Here is a 23,879-nt window from a genome sequence, read left to right on the forward strand (position 1 = left end):
CATCTGCCTAATGATTCCTTCTGTAACTCGAAAGAATGACAAAAGTAATAGTAGCTAGTGCCTGTGAAAGGCCCAAAAATTTGTCATGACTGTGCAAAGCCCATTTGTAATTCCGTGTTGTTGCAAGAAGCTAGAAATCCTGTCCACTGGAACCTTGTTGCGAGGTTGCTGGACTAAATCTGGGACATATTATACATTACACAGCAATATTTGATGTTGTGATAGACTAAAGAAGATAGATGATTTATAACCATAATTTTTATTCCTTGCTTTAATGAACATAAGATTTGCCACTAAAAAGAGTTAGTGATGTTAATCATTCTGCAGTACTAACATTCATTTATGTGGAGCAGACTGTAGAGGCGCTTATATAAAGCCAGTATCCTCTGTATGGCCAACGGGTGAAGTTTTTTTCTACAGTATAATGCACCACCCTGTGGTCCAGCTGAAAACGTACAACATCTATACGTACTGCATGCAACCACTCTCTTGCAACGTATTTGACAAGATAATTATGGATGTGCAGGGTTGGTGGATTGGCCATGCTAAATTGCTCCTTTATTGGAAAAGAAAATAATTGGGTATTCTAAATTTATAAAAATTTACAAAAGATAAATATGGATGAAGGCCAATTAGGCTTACCTAATCTAGAGAGATTCTAAAGATCTACACCCCATTTTAGGATTCAATTGTTTCATAAGTAATTCCAGGTATTTTTTCTCCACTACTCTGTCTAGAAGTTCATTCCACATTGAAATGAATGGGTGTGGGGGGAACAATTTCTTGATGTATGTCCTAACATTATCCTTGTCTAATTTGGCTCTGCGTCATCAAGTTCTACACCCAGAGTTCAATTTAAAGTAATATATCAGGTTAACTTTTCCCACATTCATAACAATCTTATATACTCCAGAAGATCACCTCTCAGATGCTTAATTTCCACATGAAAAGCCAAGATTCCCCAGTCCTCTCTCAATTCATCCCCTTCACACTGGGGATTAGACCGCGGTCTCTGTACTGTCTCCGAAGCTCGAATGCCTCTCCTTTGTTTGTTCTTTTACAAGACTTAGGCATCACTGGCTAGGCGAGTATTTTATTGCCCGTCCCCAATTGCCCTCGAAGGAGGTGTTGAGCCGCCCTCTTGAATGGCCCATATGCTGTAGATATACCCACAGTACTGTTACATGTAAGTCAGACCAAGTAAAGAGGGCAGATTACCTTCCCTCAGGGACATTAGTAAAGCAGGTGTGTTTTAATGACAATTGACAATGGTTCCATAATCACAATTACTAGCTTTTTAATTCCATATTTAGTAATTGATTTTAAATTCCACCAGCTGCTTCGGAATTGAACTAGGTCATTCCCCCATGCCTGGGCTTCTGGATAACTAGTCCAATGACATTACCACTATGTCACGATCCACCTCCCCATTAGGGAAATAGGAAATGGCAGAAATTTCTAACCAATATTTTGTGTCTATCTTCACCCCTAAATACTTGTAAATCAATAAGTGAAAAGGAGGGAGGAAAACAAAAAAAAATTGCAATCACTGGGAAAAAAGAGTATTGAGATATTTTAAATAGAGGTGAGTCCCCAGGACCTGATGGACTTTATCCTTGGGTCTTAAAAAATGTGGCTGCTGAGATAGCAGATGCATTACTTATAATTTTCCCAAATCCCTAGTTTCTGGAAAGGTCTCATCAGATTGGAAAACAGTGAATGTAACTTTTCTATTCAAGAAAGGAGGAAGGCAGAAAGGAGGAAACTACGGGCTAGTTCATATAACATCTGCCATAGGGAAATTCGATTAGAAAGGAAATTATAGTAGGACACTCGAAAAGCTGAATGCAATCAGGCACAGTCAACATGGTTTTGTGAAAAGGAAATCATCCTTAATTTGTTGGAGGTCTTTGGAGGAAGTAACAAACAACGTGGATAAAAGGGAACTTGCAGGTTGGCCAGTAAGGCATCGACCAGAGGAGAACCCAGTAGGGATCTACTGGATGCCGCATATATCGATCTTGTAAATAAACTTTGTTTCTTCTTTAACTTGCTGTGGTCTCCCCGTGTCCTTATTAAACCAGAGACAAGGAGTAAACTGGTTTGCTGTCAACATTGCAACCTACTCAGCTGAGCCACCTCCCCAATTTTCTGGACCAGGTTTGGATTACTTTGATTCGCCATGTCTCTGTGTTTGGATGTTTGGATGCATTTGGATTAGATTGGATTTGTTTATTGTCACATGTACCGCAGTACAGTGAAAAGTATTTTTCTGCGAGCAGCTCAAATAGATCTTTTAGTACATGAAAATAAAATAAAATTAAAGTAAAATACATAATAGGGCAACACAAGGTAAATACATCCTCAGAGGATCTTCAAACCTGCAAGGGAAGAAAGAAGAGAAAGATTGATGACAATGTTAGTGTTGGAATTAAATTTTAAAAGATTGGTATGATTATAAGAGATGTAAAAAGAGGATCAGTTTGGGAGAGCTCGCAGAGAGTTGTCACGCTCCGGGAGTGCCATCTTGAAGGGTCCGGTGTTGAAGACTGGAACCAATGCGCTGAGCGAATGTGTTATTTCTATCATACTATTGACAGCCAGTGGACCGTATACGTTCAGACTGATCCAGATTCTCACATACCCAGCAAAGCCGGATACGCAAACATTTGACCAGCTCGTTCAAAGATGTCAGTTTAATACGGCGGAAAGGTCCACCAGTGAGTCCATCACCAAGTTACTATCTCAGCTAAGGAAGATAGGCCAGTTTTGTGAGTATGAAACTGTTTTGTCCAATATACTCTGCGACTGTTTAGTCTGCAGTATTAATAACATGAAGACTCAGAAAAGCTTTTGGGCGAAGTCTCCCTGACTTTTCAGCAGGTGCTACAAATCACTCTGTCCCAGGAAAGCACAGAGCGTGGTGCCCAAGAGATACAACTTGGCTGGGATTCTCCGACCCTGTACCGGGTCGGAGAATTGCCGGGGGGGGGGGCGAGAATCGCGCGACGCCGCTCCGCCACTGGCTCGTCGATTCTCCACTGCCGATTCTCAGGCGCGCATATCGGGAGCCATTGAAAGTGCCCCCACCCCCTGGCGATTCCCCGGGCCTCGACGGGCCGAGTGCCTGCCGAGTTCGGCCGAGTCCCGCCGGCGTAGGTTACATACGGTCCTACCTGGCGGGACCTCAGTGTTCTGCCTGCGGGGGCCGTCCTGGTGGGGATGGCGGGGGGATCCGGCCTCGGGGGGGGGGGGGGGGGCCTCCACGGTGGCCTGGCCCACAATCGGGGCCTACTGATTGGCAGACGGTCTAGTTCCATGGGTTTCGGGCGCCGGAGCTGCGGACACCACTCTGGCGCCCTACTCGCCCCCTAGGAAGGGGTGGATAGCTGCCAGTTGAGGCCCATTGATGCCGGAGTGGCTCGCACCTCTTTTCACGCCAGCGTCAGAACTTGGCAGCAGGATTGGAGAATCCCGGCCAAGATATGTAGGTGAATATTTAGACCGTTGCCCTCACATGGTGTCACTGAATGCCGCTGCAACTCTGGCCTCTGGCGAAAAACGAGCCGCTGTGTCTTGTGTCATCCCCAGATTCAGCTGAAGGGAACTCTGGTCCGTGTGCAACGTGTTGACACCGGCTAGGCATCCCCACAGACAGCAGGAAGCCCAGCGCTCCAGGCGCCCTGATTGAGGTAGATGTCAGTCCCAGGGCTGCGCCTTGCATCTGGATGACCCAAAAGAGGCAGAGGATATGTCTGAAATGCAGTGGAACTGTTTGGCAGTGTCCTGCGTGCCTCATTCATGTTGCGATATAAGTAAATGGTCATATGCTCCAGATGGAGCTGGAAACGAAAGAGGGCATTTCTGTGGTGGCACAAAGCACTTTTAATCTTATCAAACTAGGTGCACATACTTTGTCTTTGGCTGACACGTTTGGCCATTTACACAGGGGAATGGCTAAATATCATGGAGTCCACCCTCACTCCAGTGGTTTATGGGCGCCAGTCGGTTCATCTTTTCCTCATTGCTGAGCAAGGAACCGGCCCCAGCTTGTTGGACTGTGATTGGCTGCACCAGCTGCAGTTGGATTGGCAGCATATAATATCCAAGTGGGGCCCAATGGTCTATGTACAGTGCTGAGCAAATTCCCAGAGGTTTTCCAGTCGGGTTGGGTACCATTAAAGGAGCCAAAATCCAGGTGGACCTGGGAGCCCAGCCCCTAAATTTTTTGTGTCTGCTCGGTTCTCTACGTTATTGTGGAGAAGGTCGAGACTGAACTTCGGCGTTTGGAAAGTTTGGGCATCATTTGGCCAGTGTGCTTCGTTGATTGGGTGGCACCGGTGGTCCCAGTAATGAAGCCGGATCAGACTGTTCACCTTTGTGGAGACTATAAGTTAACGGTGAACACAGCTTCATGATTAGACCGTTACCTTTTCGCGCACATCGAGGACTTGTATGTAACGTTAGTTGGTAGCTATACGTTCCCGAAATTGGACATGAGTAATACGTATTTGCAGCTGGACCTCGATTAACCCTCCCAGAACTATGAAACAATTAATACACACAAGGGACTCTTACACACAGCACCCATTCAGAGTATTGTTGCTCGTTCTGGGTGAGTGTGCTTAACACTCAATTTGGCTCTATTTCATTCCTTAGCTGTGGAGTCGCCAGGTATAGTTAAGATACCGCCACAAGTTTCAAGTTCAAGTTCAAATCAATAACTCCACACCAGTTAGTAAGTTCAAACAAGACACATTTATTATAATACAGTATTCTACTAATCATGCATATAAAACTATAAGACTAGGCTAATCCTACCACTAACAGGCCAATACTTATCTGGATAAGGGGACTGCTGGATCAGGGAACAACGGACTCTAGCTTTGTCCTGGGTCCACAGGCTTCCAGTAGTTATGGACTAAAGGGGGTCAGGAGTGTCTGCTCTCGTAGCGTGCGTTGTATGACACTTACGTGATGGCGGCTACTGTTCAGGCCTCTCCTCCTCAAGGTTCTTCTGCTGCAACGGTGTTCTGCTGGGAGGGCTGGCTGGTCAAGGAGAGGCTGGCAGAGAGAGAGAGCTGGGGTCGGGGTCTCTGTCTTATACGTCTCTCAGGGTCTCGCGCCCATCTGGGCGGACCCTCTATACACTCGCAATCGATTGGGTCTCTTCCCAATCGACTGATTTGAATTCCCCAATAACGGGGCAGTTCCTCGATCACTGGGCGGTTCTTGGGACTTATTGGGCGCGATTCCACCAGACAGGGAGAAATCGTAAGGCTGGCGTCAAATCCGGGCGGGTTTGTCGCCAGCCTCCCCCTCCCCGACCGGGAACCGATTCTGGTCCCCGGTCGGGGCTAGTATGCCGCGGCCGTAAACTCCGGCATCGCGGGCTTAACGAATTTTGTTAAGCCCGCTTGCCAGAGTTTGCGCCGGCTGACGCATCACATGACGTCAGCCGCGCATGCACGCATTTGCGCGAAACCCGCGCATGCGCGGGCCGGGACACGAATCGCTGCCGCCTTCAGCCGCCCCGCGAAGTGATACAGCGGGGCGGCGGAAGGACAAAGAGTGCGCGGGAATCGGACCCGCTGCCCGCGATCGGTGCCCACCGTGGTACTGCCGTGCCAATCGGTGCCATGGTTTTACGAACGGCCAGACCAGGTGTGTTTGCCATTCGTAAAAACAGCAGTAAAGGTCTTGGACTTCGGCCCATCGGCCAGCTGAGAATCCCTGCTGGCCGAAAAAAAAACGGCGGCAGCGATTCATGTCGGGAGTCGGGCGTGGGGGGGGGGGAGAATAGCGGGAGGGCGGCAGACTAGCGTGGCCGTAAAATTTTACGAACCCCGCTATTCTCCGCACCGTCGTGAGTGCGGAGAATTGCGCCCATTGTTTTGGACTTCTTTTGGCGCCGGGAAGTCTGGCCTTCCATTCAATGTATCGATTTGAGTTAACTTGTTTCCATTGTACCTGGGAATCGCCCGGTATCGCCTCATTAGTATGCTAACTTGTTTTCTTTCACAGTGCTGTCTGGTTTCTGCAGCAGTCAGAACTGGTTTCTGCAGCAGTCAGAATACACAAGCGCTTTTGCAAGCTGCTTGCTTTTGCAACATGTCCATTTTCCCTGCATTCCTTTTAATCTTCCATTTTGTGTTGGGCAGTGGCCACCCCAGGTGGATACAGTATTCTCAATGTGTGCAGTTTCCAGCGCATGGAGAACATCCTGCATGGTTTACCATGCGTTCCCGTTTACTTGGATGACATGTTCGTAGAATCCTAGAATTTACAGTGCAGAAGGAAGCCATTCGGCCCATCGAGTCTGGACTGGCACTTGGAACGAGCACCCCACTCAAGCCCACAGCTCCGCCCTATCCCCGTAACCCAGTAACACCACCTAACCTAACCACTAAGGGCAATTTAGCATGGCCAATCCACCTAATCTGCACATCTTTGGACTGTGGGAGGAAATCGGCACACCCGGAGGAAACCCACAATGATACGGAGAGAACGTGCAGACTCCGCACAGTGACCCAATTCAGAAATCAATCCTGGGACCCTGGAACTGTGAAGCAATAGGGCTAACCACTGTGCTACCATGTCGTGTTGGTCACAGGGGCCAAAGAGCAAGAACATTTTCAAAACCTCGAAGCAGTATTACAGTAGTTTTCTGAAAACGAAGTGCGTGTTTCACACAAAGGAGGTGGTCTATTTGGGACATCAGATGGACCAAGACATCTTACACCCGGTTGCCAAGAAGGTACGGGCAATCAAAATATGCACAGAACTTTGCTCTTTCCTTGGGCTGGTTAATTACAGAATTTTGCTACCATACTAGCCCCCCTACACTAACTCTTGAAGGAGCACCAGCTTTGGGGCAAGGCCCAAGTTGCGGCATTTAAAAAGATGAAGCGGCGGTTGTCCTCTTCGGGGGTGTTGATGCATTTCGACTCTTCTAAGCCTTTATATGTCACGTGTGATGGATCACCATATGTCACCGGGACAGTGCTATCTCATCGGATGGGCAATGGCCGTGACTGTCCGATCGCTTTTGCCTTCTGGACGCGGGCTGTGGTCTAAAGAAAATACACCCAGATCGAAAAAGGTCTGGCGGTTGTGTTCAGCGTCAAGCAGTTTCATCATTATGTTTGTGGCCACCATTTTTTATTGTCACTGATCACAAGCCTTTGCTTGGCCTCTTCCGTGAAGACAAGGTGATTCTGCTGATAGCATCTACGAGGATTCAGCGCTGGGCTTTGTTATTGGCTGCGTACGAATACTCTTGAGTACCGTCCAAGGACCCAGATTGTGCATGCGGATGTGTTGAGCCACCTTCCCTTGCAGGTCGAATCAGCAAACTGCCCTATGGCAGAGAAGTGATTGCTGCCCTGAACTTTATGGACTCCTCACCTGTCACTGCCTCCTGTGTTTGCGACTGAATGCAGACCAACCCTGTGCTTGCAAAAGTGCGATAGCACGACCAATTCTGCCAGTCCCTTCTTGGGTTTCATGTTTCTCATCCTGGTGGATGCCCACTTAAAGTGGCTGGAGGTCCACAAGATGATGGTGATCACCTCCTGGGTGACTGTCGAGTGATTCTGCATTTCTTTTTTCACACATGGAATCCCTACGGTACTCATAACCGATAATGGTGCCTTTTTTAACGAGCAAAACATTTGCTGTTTTTGTAAAAAGCAAAGGGATTTACCATGCTTGTACCAACCCATACCATCTGCATTGAATGGCCTGGCAGAGAGGGTGCTGCAAATAGTTAAATGGGGGCTCAGGAAACAGACATCCGGCTCGAAGGGCACCAGACTGGCAGGATTTTTATTTTCATACCGTATCACGCCACACGGAGTAACTAGGGTAGCCCCCTCTGAAATGTTAATGGGTCATCGGCTTCGTACATGGTTGAGTTTGATTGTGCTAGACATCGGGGCAAAGATGCACCATAACCAAGAGATGCAAGAGCGTTACCCAGTTCAATGTTGACCTCTTCGACACTTTGCACCTGACGACGCAATGTTCATTTGCAACTTCAACGACAGCGCTCGCTGACTCTCTGGAATTGTCATCCATCGAATGGGGCCAATCGCGTATTAGGTTCGGGTCTGAGAGCAACTAATGAGGAGGCAGCTGGATCACCTTTATGCGCGGAGATTGTTCCCTCGGGAAGTGCCTCGAAAGAAGCCTGTCCTAGATATTCCAGCTCCGTTGCTGACGGAGAACTGCACGTTCTTCTTACGTCTGTGTGGGTTTCTCCGGGTGCTCCGTTTCCTTTCACAAATCCCGAAAGACGTGCTGTTAGATGAATTGGACATTCTGAATTCTCCCTCAGTGTATCCAAACAGGCGCCGGAGTGTGGAGACTAGGGGCTTTGCACAGTAACTTCATTGCAGTGTTAATGTAAGCCTACTTGTGACACTAATAAAGATTATTTATTTAAGATTATTATTTATTTTGTAGTGAGCTGATACTGATAATCGCGGCCACAGCCTCTCATGTGGAGTTGATCACTTTGTTGGACGAATGTCAGCTTGATCATGGGTAGAGGGTTTCCCGCCTCTGCGTGACCCCATCAAGAAGTTTGCTGAGCGGTCCCTCTGTAAAATGTGGTGCAGTTTTTCTGGCAACAGTCCCCGCGACTGGACTTGGAAGGCATTTGAAAGGATCGCCCCACTGATTACAGAGATTACGTTTTCCCTGGGCGAAGAATCAGATCCAAGCTGCAAGGAGCAGCGCAAAACACATGCAAAAACAATTGTTAAAGAGGCTGAATAAACAGTGAGCTTTCCTACCATTGGAATTTTCCCCGATTTTCTCACCGGAACCAAAGCTTTGAAATAAAATGATACGTTTCCGTCCACATTTCCCAATAATAAATTATATTATTTTACAAGAAATGGAAGACTAATATGGTGTAGCTGCACGTCTATTTTTTCACCTTTTGTATGGACACCACATTAACCTATTTCCAATCTCTTGATAGCTCTCCAGTGGCCAATTACTCCCTCAAAATGATTCTCAATGCTTTACAAATCACTTCTCTAGTTTCTTTCAGAACTCTTACCATCTACCCCATGGGATTTCTTTGTTTAAAACCCGATTAGCCTGTCGAGGACTTCCATCTCATTTATAACTAAGCCATTGATTTTAGTTGGGATGTCTTTTTTGGAGAGGGTTTGTTGCTCATGTTTTATGCAAATGTTTTGCTCAGAATATTTATTATTTTGTCCTCATCCTCAGTTTAGTCCAAGCTGCTTTCATTTTTTTCTCTAGGTCTCTTTGCCTTTTTGGCAATTTCCTCGGCCACTATTCCTTTCTTTCTGCTTATAAGAATAAGCAGCTTATTCCCAGCTGCTCTCGCGTGATTTTGTGTAATGTATCCTTTATTTTTGGCCTCATGGGTGCAATTCACCTTTTATTCTTCTGGAGCATTTTTTATTTACTTTGTTCATAGGATGTTGGCATCGCTGGCAAAGCCATCATTTATTGCCCATCCCTAATTGCCTTTGATAAGGTGGCAGTGAACCAACTTCTTGAAATACTGAAAGTCCTACTGATGCTCTATAAGCATCCTTAGTTCTGGGAATGTAGAAGTTTACGGATGCTTTGTCAACTCGCTGGCTTTTTAAAAAAAACATGTTTTAAATTTAGAGTAGCAAATTATTTTTTTATCCAAATAAGGGGCAATTTAGCGTGGCCAATCCACCTAACCTGCATATCTTTGGGTTGTGAGGTTGAAACCCACGCAGACACGGGGAGAATGTGCAAACTCCACATGGACAGTGACCCAGGGCTGCGATTCGAACCCGGGTCCTCAGCGCCACAGTCCCAGGGCTATCCACTGCATCACGTGCCACCCTTCATAATCCCAGTGCTAACCACTGCGCCACCCCTCTCTGGCTTTTTAACTCGGTTGTCAAAGGCACTCCTGAAAACCTATCTCTTTGTGCCTCAGTGTCACAATATGTCTGATAATCCCACTTTAAAGCACCATGAGATATCATACTACCTCAAAAGGTGCTACATAAACGCAAGTCCTTACTTGTTTACACTTAGTTTATTTTTTTTATTCCCAGCTGCTCTCACTTGATTTTGTGTGATGTATCTTTTATTTTTGGCCTCCTCATGTGTGCAATTCACCTTTTACTTTTCTTGAGTATTTTTTATTTACTTTGTTCATGGGATGTTGGCATCGCTGGCAAGGCCATCATTTATTGCCCATCCCTAATTGCCTTTGATAAAGTGGCAGTGAACCAACTTCTTGAAATACTGCAGTTCTATTGATGCTCTGTCAGTGAGAGAGTGCCAGGATTTTAGCGTAGCTCGCACCTGTGAGAACACAATCTATTTCTACGTCAGGATGGTGTGTGACTTGGAGGGAAACTTGGTGTTCCCACGCACCCGCTGCCCTTGTTCTTCTAGCTGTTAGAGATGGCAAGTTTGGAGGGTGCAGTTGAAGGAGCCTTAGTGAGCTGCTGCCATGCATCTGGTCGATTGTATTATTTAATTTGGCTTATTTCTGGTCCCCCTCCTCAACCACATCCCCCCTCAACCTAAGCTCCTTCACAGATGTTCTCTTTCATCTTAGTTCATATCGGTTGCACTTTTAATTTCTCGGGTGCTCTCTGCCTGGGTTCCATACAAGAAAATATCTAAAGTTATTGATCCATCTGTTTATCCAGGTCTCTTTACTTTTAAATGATTCATTGAAACTTCACATGCAGTCTGTGATCTTTTCACTTTACCTCATGTGGATTTTGAGTTTTTTGGCACATCTATGCCCCAAGGTTTATCGATTTAAAAATAAACTTTGCAGGAACCCTTGGAGCAGCTGCCATATCAGTGGATCAGAAGTGATTTATGATCATGAAGAAATTCCGTGTTGGCAGTGTTTCAATGTTATTTAACATTACAGAATACCATACTTACTGTTTCATAGAACACAGATGGAACTGAATCCTTTCTGTCTCTCAGAAGAAAATGTTTTGCACTTTGTTCTCCAGCTCTGACAGCAGAATCTAGGGTAGCTGTAAAATTTAAAACATTGTGCAGACTGAAATAGGGAAAAGGTTTATTTTGCATTCATTCATTTAATACTTTTTGATTCTTAAATGGAAACTACTTAATAGTACAAGTTGTTTTTGATTTATAAAAAAAGATTTATGGGTTCACTTGTTTGCAATAACCCCCCAATTGTAAATTACATTAGGTTCCGAGAGACTTAACCATATGGCAAAGAGAGAACACTTTAAATGATTCATTCAAAAGTTTATTAAACATTGTGATGTCAACTTCCGGTGACGGCAGGCAGGAGGCAGCCGAGCATTGGAGGGCTCCTGTTCGGGAACGGCATTATCGGGGGGTAACGCCCGGTCCTAAGGGCAGCGGAGGTAGCAAAAATCGGGAGACAGCACAGGGAGGGGAAATGTCAAAGATCAGCAAAAAAATGGCCGTGAAGAAAGTGGCTGAAAGTCCGTCGGAGAGTGTAAAGATCATCACGGGGTCAGTAAAGAAAATGGAGGCTGGAGCACCAGGGGAGGCCGCATTGCTTACGGCTGAAGAAATAATTATGGTGATGGCCGTGGAAGTCGAAACGCAGTTTACAAAACACTTGGAGGCAATGAGGAAGGAGATGGGGGCGGTTTTGAAAGCGCTGATGGAGGAGGCGATTACCCCGGTGACGACAGCGATGGCGAGCGCAGTGGCGGAGGTGCGGGAGCAAGGCGAGGCGCTGAAGGAAGTGGAAAAGACATTACTGCAGCACAGTGATCAACTTACCTCGATGGGGAAGGAGATGCGGAAGGTGATAGAGATCAATAAGGATCTGCAAGGCAAAATGGAAGACCTGGAAAACAGATCCAGGGGACAGAATTTGAGGATTATGGGGCTGCCCGAAGGAATGGAAGGACCGAGGCCGACTGAGTATTTTGCCACAATGTTGGCGAAAATATTGGGGGAGGGGGAGGATCCCTCCCGATATGAGCTGGATCGGGCTCATCGGCAATGGAGGCCTGTACCAAAGGCGAGTGAGCCGCCAAGAGTAGTGACTCTGTGCTTCCGTAGGTACAGTGTGAAGGAGAAGGTCCTGTGCTGGGCTAAGCAGAAGCGGGTGGTGCAGTGGGCTGGAGCTGGTATACACATGTACCAGGACTTTACGGTGGAGCTGGCAAGAAGGCGGGCTGCCTTCAACCGGGTGAAGAGGGCACTGTACATTAGCAAGGTGCAGTGCGGCATTGTATATCCAGCGAAGCTGAGGGTGACCTACAAGTTCAAGGACTTTTGTTTTGGGACGGCGAAGGCAGAAGGACTGTGGTAGAATTGAGAAATGGTCATGTACCGATGTAGCCTATGACTGTATTTTTTCTTTTTTTTTTGTTTCACTGTGTGCTGGTGTATGGGCTATGGGAGCCAACGTTGTATATATTTGGACAATGAAGAAATGGGACTTTCAGGCGTAATGAGGGTTCTTTGGGGTGTGGGTGTGTATGCGGTATTTGTGCGCTAAAGGGGACTTCTGGGTTTTTCCTGTGGCCGGGCAAGTGGGAAAGAGGTCCGGGCGGGGGCCTCCATGCTGGCCGGTGTAAGCCGGCCAACGAACGGGGGTGAGGTGGGGGGAGGGGCTGCGGCCATTGGAGCCTGGCAGAGCAGGGTCCGAGGGGTCTAGCCGGGGTGGAAAGTTGGGGGGAAGGAACCGAGGTTGGGGGGGGAGGAGTTTTATAAGAGGAAGTGGAGGGGAGGAGTTGAGGAGGGGGGGTTTACAACTCTTGGGTGTCATTTACAGTACTCTTTTGGAGGTTCGATGGCATTGAGTGTCGTCGGGGGGGGGGGTTAGGGTTATAGGTTAATGGTAACCATGGGCAATTCCGGACTCCTTTCTCTTTGTTTTTTTTCCCACCGTGGGAGGGTTTGTTTTATTTGATGCATATATTGACAGGTGGGCCGTTGGTTGGGGTGGTGGGTGGATGGGATCGTTGTTGATGTTAAGGGTATTGACTTTGTATCTGTTACCGTTTAGTGCTTGTTGGTGGGGTGTAACATTTGAAGGAAAATGTGAAAATGGAGAATAAAAACATTTTTAAAAAACCATTGTGATGTCGCCAGGAGTTGGAGATTGTAATAGGTGGGGTGGAGTTCTTTCAGTTCAATAACACACAGTTGTCCAGATGCAATATAAAAGGTTAAATGTTTATTTACAATTCTTCAGACACCTACCAAAACTGAAAAAGGAAATAAATAGCCAGCACTTCCTTGAGCTGAACTTTACACGCAGTTCTGCAGACAGAAAGACGCTCCAAGGCAGTCTCCGGTCATTCACCCAGTGCGCTTCTTCCTCCAGCAGGACTCACTACTCTACTTATATAGCCTAATCAGGCTGCACAACTGATTCTCGTTGCACTGATTCCTCATCAGTCTGTCATGGGGCTTTCTGTGGCCATCTTGGTAGGGAAAACTCTGGTCAAAAATTTGAGGATAGTATGAGGGTGTGTCCTCAGTACACAGCCCCTGGTGGAACCACATACTTCCACCCTGGTTTAAGTGTCTCCCAGGAAGCAAGCTTGGCCTGTTGACTGAACAAAAGGGACAGGGTATCTGTATTATCTTGACTGGAAGCAGCGTTGAAACTAAAAGGCTGTAGACCCCAACACCACTGTTGAAAGGCCATCTTAACACTTGGCTTCAGGAGAGTTCTCATCCACTTCCCGCAGACAGGCAACATCATCTGGTGCAGTACTCTTTGGCTGCACCCATTGTGCCAGGAACCAAGGGCAATCTCGACCAATCGATACTTGATATGGCAAGTGCTTTACAATGCCAACTTTGGTCTGGTAATCCCCTTGGATTTTTAAAAGTGGAGTTGCGCTGTGGGACATGTCGGAGTATCCCCATGTACACCAGTAATTGCCAATGTATCGCTCCTTCCTTCAAAGACCTGTCTTTGTGTTATGTTTCTTGAAAGAATGCTCAAAGTCGTTCAGAAGTTGAAGGATGGTTTATTGTGCTCCACAATAGATTACTTCTTTGGCTTTTACTTACAGAATGGCACATGTGAAAATACTGCTTTTCTATGCTCTGCAACTAGGCCCAAATACATGCAGCCCTGAGCTCAACTTCTGTCCTACCCTGCTCCCCTGTCTCTCCAGCCAAAGTGAGCGAGGGCGGGCCTTCGGCATCACTCTTATATGTCCCCGCGCTGCCCCCTGGTGGTACTTCAATTTCCCATCAGCCCCTTCTGTACACACTCAGGCGAGGATCACTACATGGACACCATACTTGGGTCGACCAGAGTTACCACGCTCCCCGAGTCCAAGATGGCTTCTGTGTCTCTCTCTTCCACATGCAGTTGACAGATTATTGGGGCGATAGGGTTGGTGATGCTATAGGCTCCAGTGAGGTTACAGTTCAGATCCTTGGGGACTTCCTCTCTCTGGGATCCCTCTGATAAGAACATTAGCCAACCGGGTGTCCCGCTTCCTTACAAGCGTAGCATCGTCTTCTCTCTGTCATTGAGGAATGCGTTCAGTTCGGATCCTGCTCCTCACGGTAGGTTTCTCTATTCATCCTGCGTTCATTAGTAACGCTGTTGTTTGACGACTTCCACTACCTGATTCACCAACTGGAGATTCTCTTGGCTCACTGATCTCCTTGGTAAAATCCTGAGGAAGTGATCCCAGAAGACTCTTTCCACAAGGGCTGATCTCCTCCGGTTGTAGCCATTTCTGGGTCAAGTGTACGAGATCAAACATCCGGGAACAGGTTTTTTTGTCTTCTTAGTACACCCGGGTATGGAAGTTCCAAACCTGTGTAGCAATCGCCCCCCCACCATCTGGCCAAGACTTGCAAAATCCTACCAACTATCCTGCCTTGAGACAATTCACACCTCTTTAACCTGGGATTACCCCCTATCTCTAGATCTGTAACGATTTGATTACCCGCAAATGCTCGCATTCCAAGCATTGTCTGGCATCTCTGACTTTGTCTATATAAATGTTTCTGGAACATACCTCTCCATTCACCTGAGGAAGGAACAGTGCTCCGAAAGCTCGTGTTTGAAACAAACCTGTTGGACTTTAACCTGGTGTTGTAATACTTCTTACTATATCTATTAATGAATTACTTATTCCTTAATTATCTCACAATTATGACTGTCTACTTAACTAATTTAGCTGGTGTCCAATAATACTGGTTTAGTTTTTCTTAAAATGTCTTCCATTTCCGTCAATTGGAAGGGAGATCTAAACTGACTTCTTCTCCTTCCTATTCCAGGCCCCCGGAATTCCCACCAGTCTTATGGACCATGGATTTGATATTTGGATAGAGGCATTTGTAGGCTTGTAGTTGTGTTCAGTGGTGCTGCCTTATATACTTTGAACAGTGATGCCAACAATTTGACATTCCAAGACATTCCATTTTTAAGTATCTGCAACTTACGAGACTTTACCCTTAATAAGACAACTATGCATCTTGACACTTCTATTTCCCCAATGGAAAAAATCTTGACTTTTGGGGTGGTTAAACAGTTAATTAGCCAGTTTTATGATACCTGGTGTTCTAGATCCTGTATGAGTATATTTGGTACCTTTCAGTCTTGGGAAAGAGACTTCGCAACCAACATTGATGGCGAGACATGGGGTAGTATATGGGATTATGCCAATAAAATTTTGGTATGTAACAGAGTGAAGGAGACTTGGTTCACATTACTGCACCGTTTGCACATTATACTGAGTTTGAAACACAGGTTTGATCCTGCTGTTTCCCCAATGTGCGTAGAAAGCCTGGTAGTCAAGGGTGATTACACACACAGCATATTATCCTGTGTCAAGTTTCAGTCCTATTGGTCAGGTGAAGTTCAGGAGTTTTGAGAGGATATTTGGCACGGCCAAATATTTGACCCTTTTTTCATAATTCCAGATTGGAGAATTATTGACACTAATGAAGAAGGCTGTATAACATCCTAACTTTTGTAGCTCGGAAATATATCCTCTATTCCTGGATTAGTGACAAGTCTCCTTAGATTCAAAATTGGCATAAAATAGTTATGGATTGTATTCCTATGGAATTCTTGACTTCAGTACTCCATTCTAAGTCAAATACATTCCGTAAAGTGTGGGATCCCTATCTCAAATGTATAGGCTCCCCTCTGACCTGTTCTGTAAGGTTTTCCATGATCCATGTTGCAAGTCTTGATTTCACGATACATAGAGGTGTGCATCTTGTTATGCCATTCTACCACGTTTGAATGGCTTTATCCTCTTCTCCCCCCTCCCCCACACTCTCTCATTGATTTGTGTAACTAGAAGCACTAGTTAGTTCTTAAGGATCATATTTATGAAATCATTTTTTCGCTGTTCTTATGTTTGTAGAAATACTGTACCAGTTTGTGTTTTGAAAGTTCGTTGCGTTATCTGTAAAAATTCTAAAACTCTAATAAAAATATATATATTTAAAATGGCGTCCATCAATTTTAGCAGAAAATGCTTAAGAATGTATTAATTCAAACTATAAAATGATAGTCACACTAAAACTAGTGATTTTGAAACTACCAACAATACCACATTCACATATAGATATTTACCATCTTCATTTGGAACAAAGGGCAAGTAAAAATGGCTTGCATTTACAAGTTGAAAAACAGGAAAGATTATTAATATTAATATTAACTCAATTTATAGCAGCTGAAACAAACCAAGTATATAAATGAACTCGCTATAGAAAAATGTAAAAATACTTTAAAAGTATCAGTCAGTGTTGGACACAAGATAGATTAACATTTTAGGTATATAATACAGCATTTCTGGGGTCAACGTTTGTGATAAGAATAACATTGACACCAACAGCATTCACCATTATAACAGAGGAAATCTGACAACTACTTCTGGAGTACTAATACGAACAATAAGGAAATCCAGAAGCTGCTATCAGTGATACACCACACCTCCAAGTACTGTTGCAGTCCTCATTGTTGGATTCCGCACTGAAATGAATGAAATAGTGCACACTTAGGGATTTTCCCACTAGGATACTCCTTGGTATGCAAAAATGATCCATAGGTTCTTTACTCTCTCCTTAAAAGTTGTTTTCCCTGCCTCCTTCACACTCATCTCCAGCAAATTCAAAGAACTCCTGGACTTCACTGTCATGACGATTGAGGCCATTTCTTCACCTACCTCTGCTAATTTAGTCCATTTCCTGAGTACACTGGACCAAACGGTCTCTAAGGCAGCAGTTCCCCAACTGTGGGTTGCACCTCCCCACCCACTCCCAACTCTAATGAGGTCACAGAAACAAGATTTGGGGTGGCTAGCTCAGAGGCAATAATGGTGACTGTTGAGAGCAGACTCTGGCCGGATGCCCTGAATCCACTGAAACAATAGCACCAAACTGCACAGGGTGGAACATGAGTCCAAAGCGCTCTTTAACCTTAGGAAGAACTTCTAGCAGCAAGTGCCATGCGGGACCAGGCTGTTTGTGCACCAACTACAGGCGAAGGCAGGCAAGTGTAACTCAGTCACTGACTGACTATGGGAAACATCTGAAGGTAGAAAGGTTACCCAGTTGCACTGAGAAGGTAACAGTTTTGAACTTTACTATATTTTTCATCCTGTTGTATAGGCTCCTCACCCCAGGCTGGCAACTCTGCTTCACAGGCACTATAATATCTGGCTTTAAAAGGGTGAAAAATGGCAGCTCAACACCCCTGGATAATAGGTTTTCAGGTAGGATAGAGAAGCGGATAATAAAGGTGGGGTGTGGTTAAAGAATAAATTATAGCTGTGAGTGTTGAAATGCTGGGTTCCAAAGGCTGGCGACCAAGGACTTATAACAAACAATAGTTTATTCACTAGTCTGAGCAGCTCTTACATTCTTGTACTCTGCCTCCGCTATGGGGAGAACACCCACACTCCCATTACGTGACTTCTTAAGTAGCCGTGTCATCATGTGACCACTTGGTCTACATTGTTCCCATTTCAGTTGGGACAACTGGTGATATTGAGATCTAACAGTGTGCGTGAAAAGTAACTATGTGCAACCAATTTTATAATATAGATTAAAGAATCTAATAATTCATAATTATTTACGTAGGCTGAAACATGGATTGAGCTGTTGCAGCTGGTGCCTACCCATCACATCCCCATGCACCTCCCCACCCCCCACTTTGTTGTGTAAAGAAGACGACGGCCAGTTGTAAACCTGTTTGTTACATAGTCCTGAAACACTGTGTTCGATTTGGTCAAATACTACCCTGGGCGGGTAATTGTGCCAGTTGGCTGTGCTGTAGATGTGGTCGGGCAAATGTCCTCAGCGTGGACGACCTGGGCGTTCCTTTGGTGTACCCAAGAGATTGTTGAATATGCCTCCGGAAGTGCGTGCAGATCCACTGATGTAGGGGCCTGTGTTGTAGGCACAATGGCTGGGCTACTGTGGGATCTGCTGGTTCTGGTTCCGATGTCTGTAGTAGGTGGCAGTGCTTTTTTACATTGATGGGCACTGTCTGAGACTACCTCTTAACTGTTCAGCTGCGGAGAATGGCTGTGTACCATTACCAATTTATCATGGCCACGTGTGCATCCTGGCCGTCTGACCAGGTATTATAGGGTTCATTCTGTGAGCATTCTGATGATAGTGCATTTTCCCTATTAATCAGTGTTCCAAGAGAAAATTCTACGGTGGGCCAGGGAGAAGCGTAACTGCGACTGGGAAGGAAATAACGTCCGGATTTATCAGGACATCGGAGCTGAGTTGGCAAAATGGCGGGCAGGTTTAAATAAGGCCAAGGCGGTGCCGCACCGGCGGCAGATCAGGTTTGGGGTGCTCTACCCGGCGAAATTATGGGTGAAGTTCGGAGGCCGGGGGTATTATTTCGAGACCCCAGAAGCGGCCAAAGACTTCATTAAGGTGCATAAACTGGGGGAGAATTGAATGTACAATGCTTGGGAACCGGGGTGCTTGCACTATATAATGGTTGGGAGCATGTTTGAAGTGGGTGTAGGGAGTGGGGGATTTTCGCCTTTTTTTTGTTCAATGTTGAGATTGTAAGGAGTTGTAAGGATGAAACGTTTATGTGGGGATGGATGCTCCCATCCCCCCTCCTGTTTTATGGGACTGTTTGTGGTTAACATCTGGGCCGGGATTCTCCCTTACCCAGCGGGGCGGGGGGTCCCGGCGTGATGGAGTGGCGTGAACCACTCCGGCGTCGGGCCGCCCCAAAGCTGCAGAAGGCTCCGTATCTTTAGGGGCAAAGCCCTAACATTGAGGGGCTAGGCCCGCGCCAGAGCGGTTGGCGCTCCGCCAGCCGGCGGGAATGGCCTTTGGTGCCACGCCAGCCGGGGCCGAAGGGACTTCGCCGGCCGGCGGAAGTCCGCGCATGCGCCGGAGTGTCAGCGGCTGCTGACGTCATCCCTGTGCATGCGCAGGGGAGAGGGTCACTTCCGCCTCCGGCATGGTGAAGACTATGGCGAAGGCGGAAGGAAAAGAGTGCCCCCACGGCACAGGCCCACCCGCCAATCGGTGGGCCCTGATCATGGGCCAGGCCACCGTGGGAGCACGCCCCCCCCCCCGGGGCCAGATCACCCCACGCTGCCCCCAGGACCCCGGAGCCCGTCCACGTCGCCTGCTCCCACCGGTAAGGTAGGTGGTTTGATCCACGCTGGCGGAAGAGGCTTGACAGCGGCGGGACTTCAGCCCATCGCGGGCCGGAGAATTTCCGGGGGGGGGGGGGGGGGGGGCCGCCAAACGGTGATATGTGATTCCCGCCCCGACCAAATCTCTGGTGGCGGAGACTTCGGGACATGGCGGGGGCGGAATGGACGCTGGCCCCCGGCGATTCTCCGACCCGGCGGGGAGTCAGAGAATCCCGCCCCTGTTTGTTTGCTTTTGGAGACAGCTACCTGGAGTTTCGGAGAAGTCCTTGTTTGGGTGGGGGAGGGTAAGGCCAGCAGGAGGCCTTCTTCTTGGAGCTGAGGCGTGGTGGGGGGGGGTCATTAGGATGTGCCTTTGGGCAGGGGCAGCCGCGCTAGCAGGTTATGCTGGTGAACGGAAGTGAGGTGGTGTGGGAGAAGGCCAAGAGGGGTGGCCGAGGGAAAGGGGAAGTGGGGGGAAGAAGGGGAGGGGGGGAAGAAGGGGAGGGGGGAAAAGCGGGGGGGGCGGGGCTGCGACGTGGCAGGGGGTGGGAGATGACATGGTCAAGGGCGAAGAAAGTGGCCATCTGGGATGGGCTAGGTATAGAGTGGAATTAAAGGCAGGAACTAAGTGGGGAAGATGACGGACGGTAGAGGGGATTGGAGGCGCAAGCCTCCGGTAAGGTTGGTAACGTGGAACGTCCAGGGACTGAATGGGCTGGTTAAAAGGGTGTTCGCGCAGGAGCTTGAAAGCCGGGGTGGTCTTTTTGCAGGAGACACACTTCCGTGTGAAGGACCAGGTTAGGTTAAGGAAGGGGTGGGTTGGGCAGGTTTTTCACTCGGGGTTGGATTTGAAATCGAGGGGTGTGGCGATTTTAATGAACAAAGAAATGGGATTTGTGAGTGCGAAGGAGGTGAGGGATCCAGGTGGGAGATATGTGATTGTGAGTGGGGTATTGGAAGGGGCACCGGTAGTGTTGGAAAATGTGTATGCCCCAAATTGGGATGATGTGGGTTTTATGAGGGGGTTGCTGGCAGCAATCCTGGATTTGGCCACTCATCAGTTGATCATGGGAGGAGATTTTAACTGTGTCCTGGAACCAAGGGTGGGTAGAGCCCCAGGTCGATGGGTAGGGTACGAATGGCAAGGGAGCTAGCGGGGTTTATGGAGAGGATGGGTATGGTGGATCCATGGCGCTTTCAGAACCCAGGGGGAAGACAGTATTCCTTCTTTTCATTCGTCTATAAGGTGTATATGAGGATTGAATACTTTGTAGTGAGTCGGGAGATTTTGGTTGGGATGGAGAGGGCAGAGTATGCGGGGATAGTTATCTCGGACCATGCGCCCCACTGGTTGAACATTCGGTTCAATACGGGACGAGAGCAGAGGCCTGGGTGGAGATTTGACTCGGGGTTGTTGGTGGATGGAGGTTTTTGTGATAAAGTGCGGTTGCCGATTAGGGATTATGTGGAGTTCAATCAGAATGGGGAGGTGTTGCCGGGCATTTTTTGGGAAGCACTGAAGGTAGTGGTCCGGGGAGAAATTATTTCATTTACGGTTTGTGCGAATAAGGAAAGGAGGGCGAAACATGACCGTCTAGTGAGCGAGATAGTGGAGATGGACAGGGAATATTCGAGGGTGCCCACCGTGGAAGCATTGGCGAAGAGGAAAATGTTGCAGGGGCAATTTGACAGGCTGACAACAGGGACGGCGGTAGGGCAACTGCGAAGGGCAAGAGGGGTGCAATGCGAGTATGGGGAGAAGGCGAGCAGTATGCTGGCGCACCAGCTGCGGAGGCAGGCTGCATGCGGGGAAATATGAAGATCCAGACTGGGGCTGGGGATGTGGTGTCAGAGCCAGGGAAGATAAATGAGGCATTTAGAGAGTATTACCAGGGACTTTACGAGGCAGACCCAGAAGAGGAGGGGGACATGGGCGGTTTCTGGACGAGCTGGAATTTCCCCAGGTGGAAGAAGCAAAGAGGCAGGCATTGGAGGAGCCCCTGGGGCTGAGGGTTGTGCTGGATAGTATCAAGGGTATGAAGTTGGGGAAGGCCCCTGGGCCGGAGGGTACCCGGCAGAATTTTATAAGGAATTTGCAGCGGACCTGGCACATCTGTTGGGGGCGTTTAATGGAGCACTGGAGAAGGGGGAATTGCTGGAGACGATGAAGCAGGCAGTAATCACACTAATCCCCCAAAAAGGGAAGGATCTGGTGAAATGTGGGTCGTATAGACCCATATCACTATTGAACATGGATGTGAAACTATTGGCTAAGTTGTTGGCAGGAGGATGGAGGATTGTGTCCCTGGGGTGGTTGCAGAAGATCAAACAGGCTTCGTGAAGGGTAGACCCTTTCCAAAGCTTTGGTGACCCCGAGTCCCTCTACTCCTGCAAAACCTGTCACTTCTGGACTCGGGGCAATCTTCACCTTCAGTATCTCGGATATGTCAGCGAACCCCTGCCAGAATCCCTTCAGCTTCGGACAAGCCCAAAACATGTGGACATGGTTCACCTGCCTCCCTGCCACCGCCCACACCTATCCTCCACCCCCCTCGAAGAACCAACTCATTCTGACAACCCTCATATGCCCCCTATGAACTACTTTGAATTGAAAAAGGCTAAGCCTAGCACACGAAGAGGGTGCATTCACTCTCCTCAGAGCCTCCTCCCATAACCCATCCTCCCTCCCCAGCTCTTCCTCCCACTTCCGTTTAACTTCTCCTATCGAGGCTCCCTCCCAATCCATTAATTCCTTGTAAATCTCTGACACCTTACCCTCGCCAATCCCTGATTTCTACACCACCTTGTCCTGAAACCCTGGGGTTGGCAGGTTGGGAAAGGACGGCACCTGCTTCCTGACATAATCCCATACCTGTAAGTACCAAAACCTTTTTTTGCTGAGTATCTTATACTCCTCTTCCAATTCCTCTAAGCTCGAAAAACTACTCCCCACAAATCGGTCCCCAAACTCAACGGCCACCATCCCCGGAACCCTGCATCCAACCCCCCCCGGTGTAAATCGGTGCCCAGACTGAGGCACCCAACAAACAATGGTGCCGCCACCACTGTCCCCACACACTAAGGGCCACCACCACCATTAGGCTCGTGGAGTACCTCGCCAGCGAGAATGGCAGAGGTGCTGTCATCAGTGCCCCTAAACTAGTGGCTATAAACTGGCTATATAAGCTGCCCAGTTCATCAAATTTGGCAAGTCTCCACCCCACCCCCCGTTCCAGCAAGTTTCTTTACCCATGGGGATTTCCCCACCCACACAAACCCCAAAATCAAGACGTTAATTTTTCTAAAAAAGGCCTTTGGAATAAAGATTGAAAGGTTCTGAAAAACAAGTAAGATTATTTTCTTAGTTGTGTAGACCTTTGGAGGGAACATAGAACATAGAACATACAGTGCAGAAGAAGGCCATTCGGCCTATCGAGTCTGTACCGACCCACTTAAGCCCTCGCTTCCACCCTCTCCCCGTAACCCAATAATCCCTCCTAAACGTTTTGGTCACTAAGGGCAATTTATCATGGTCGATCCACCTAACCTGCACGTCTTTGGACTGTGGGAGGAAACTGGAGCACCCGGAGGAAACCCACGCAGAGAGGGGGAGAACGTGCAGATTCCGCACAGACAGTTCCTTTCAAGAGTAGATTTAGTACTCTTCTGGTCAATCGAGCAGCATTTGGCAAAACTTCTGTTCAACTTAAAATCCTTCTGTCTTGTCAGATTCAAATCCTGTGACAAACTGCCAAACTACAAACAGACCTGGCTCTTCTCATTAATTACATCTTCTGTATCCCACTAAGTTCCATGACCGGCTTAGCTAGGATTAAACACCCCCTCTTAAATTATCTACTCTCTGAGGAATCTCCAGCAATCAAAACAATGTACCAGTAGCCCTTTATCTGTAACCAAGTAAGTGGTTGTAAATCAATAATGACCTCACCTTTACAACTCCTTAATTGCAGTTTTAGTAGACACACAATCTGGATACCTTAACCTAGGTTCTTTAATAATATCACTGCAACAAATATATATTTTAACCAGGCTTTTAATAATACTACTGCCGCAAATATAAATATATCTACATTCGACAGATTGGTAGCTAACCAATGACATTGCATTTGAATAGGTCTTTGTGCTCTATCATTTGTGTGATACTACTACCACTGTGCTAAATGAGATAGACTTTGAACAGATCTAGTAACACTAGACTGGGCATCCATGAATTGCTGTGGGCCATCAGCAGAA

At 47.3% G+C, this 23,879-nt stretch overlaps 1 protein-coding gene across 2 annotated transcripts in view; it reads right to left on the minus strand.

The window, feature by feature from the left end:
• LOC119975235 (spermatogenesis-associated protein 22) overlaps positions 1–23,879 on the minus strand; it is a 105,047-nt gene that overhangs the window by 13,925 nt on the left and 67,243 nt on the right. For both annotated transcript variants that reach the window (XM_038814898.1, XM_038814897.1), the window contains one exon: positions 10,936–11,033. In XM_038814898.1, coding sequence (XP_038670826.1) covers positions 10,936–11,033 — 98 coding nt within the window. The remainder of the gene's footprint in view (positions 1–10,935; positions 11,034–23,879) is intronic.

The sequence above is a fragment of the Scyliorhinus canicula genome, chromosome 12 (genome assembly GCF_902713615.1).
Source record: "Scyliorhinus canicula chromosome 12, sScyCan1.1, whole genome shotgun sequence".
In the NCBI taxonomy this organism is placed as follows: Eukaryota; Metazoa; Chordata; class Chondrichthyes; order Carcharhiniformes; family Scyliorhinidae; genus Scyliorhinus; species Scyliorhinus canicula.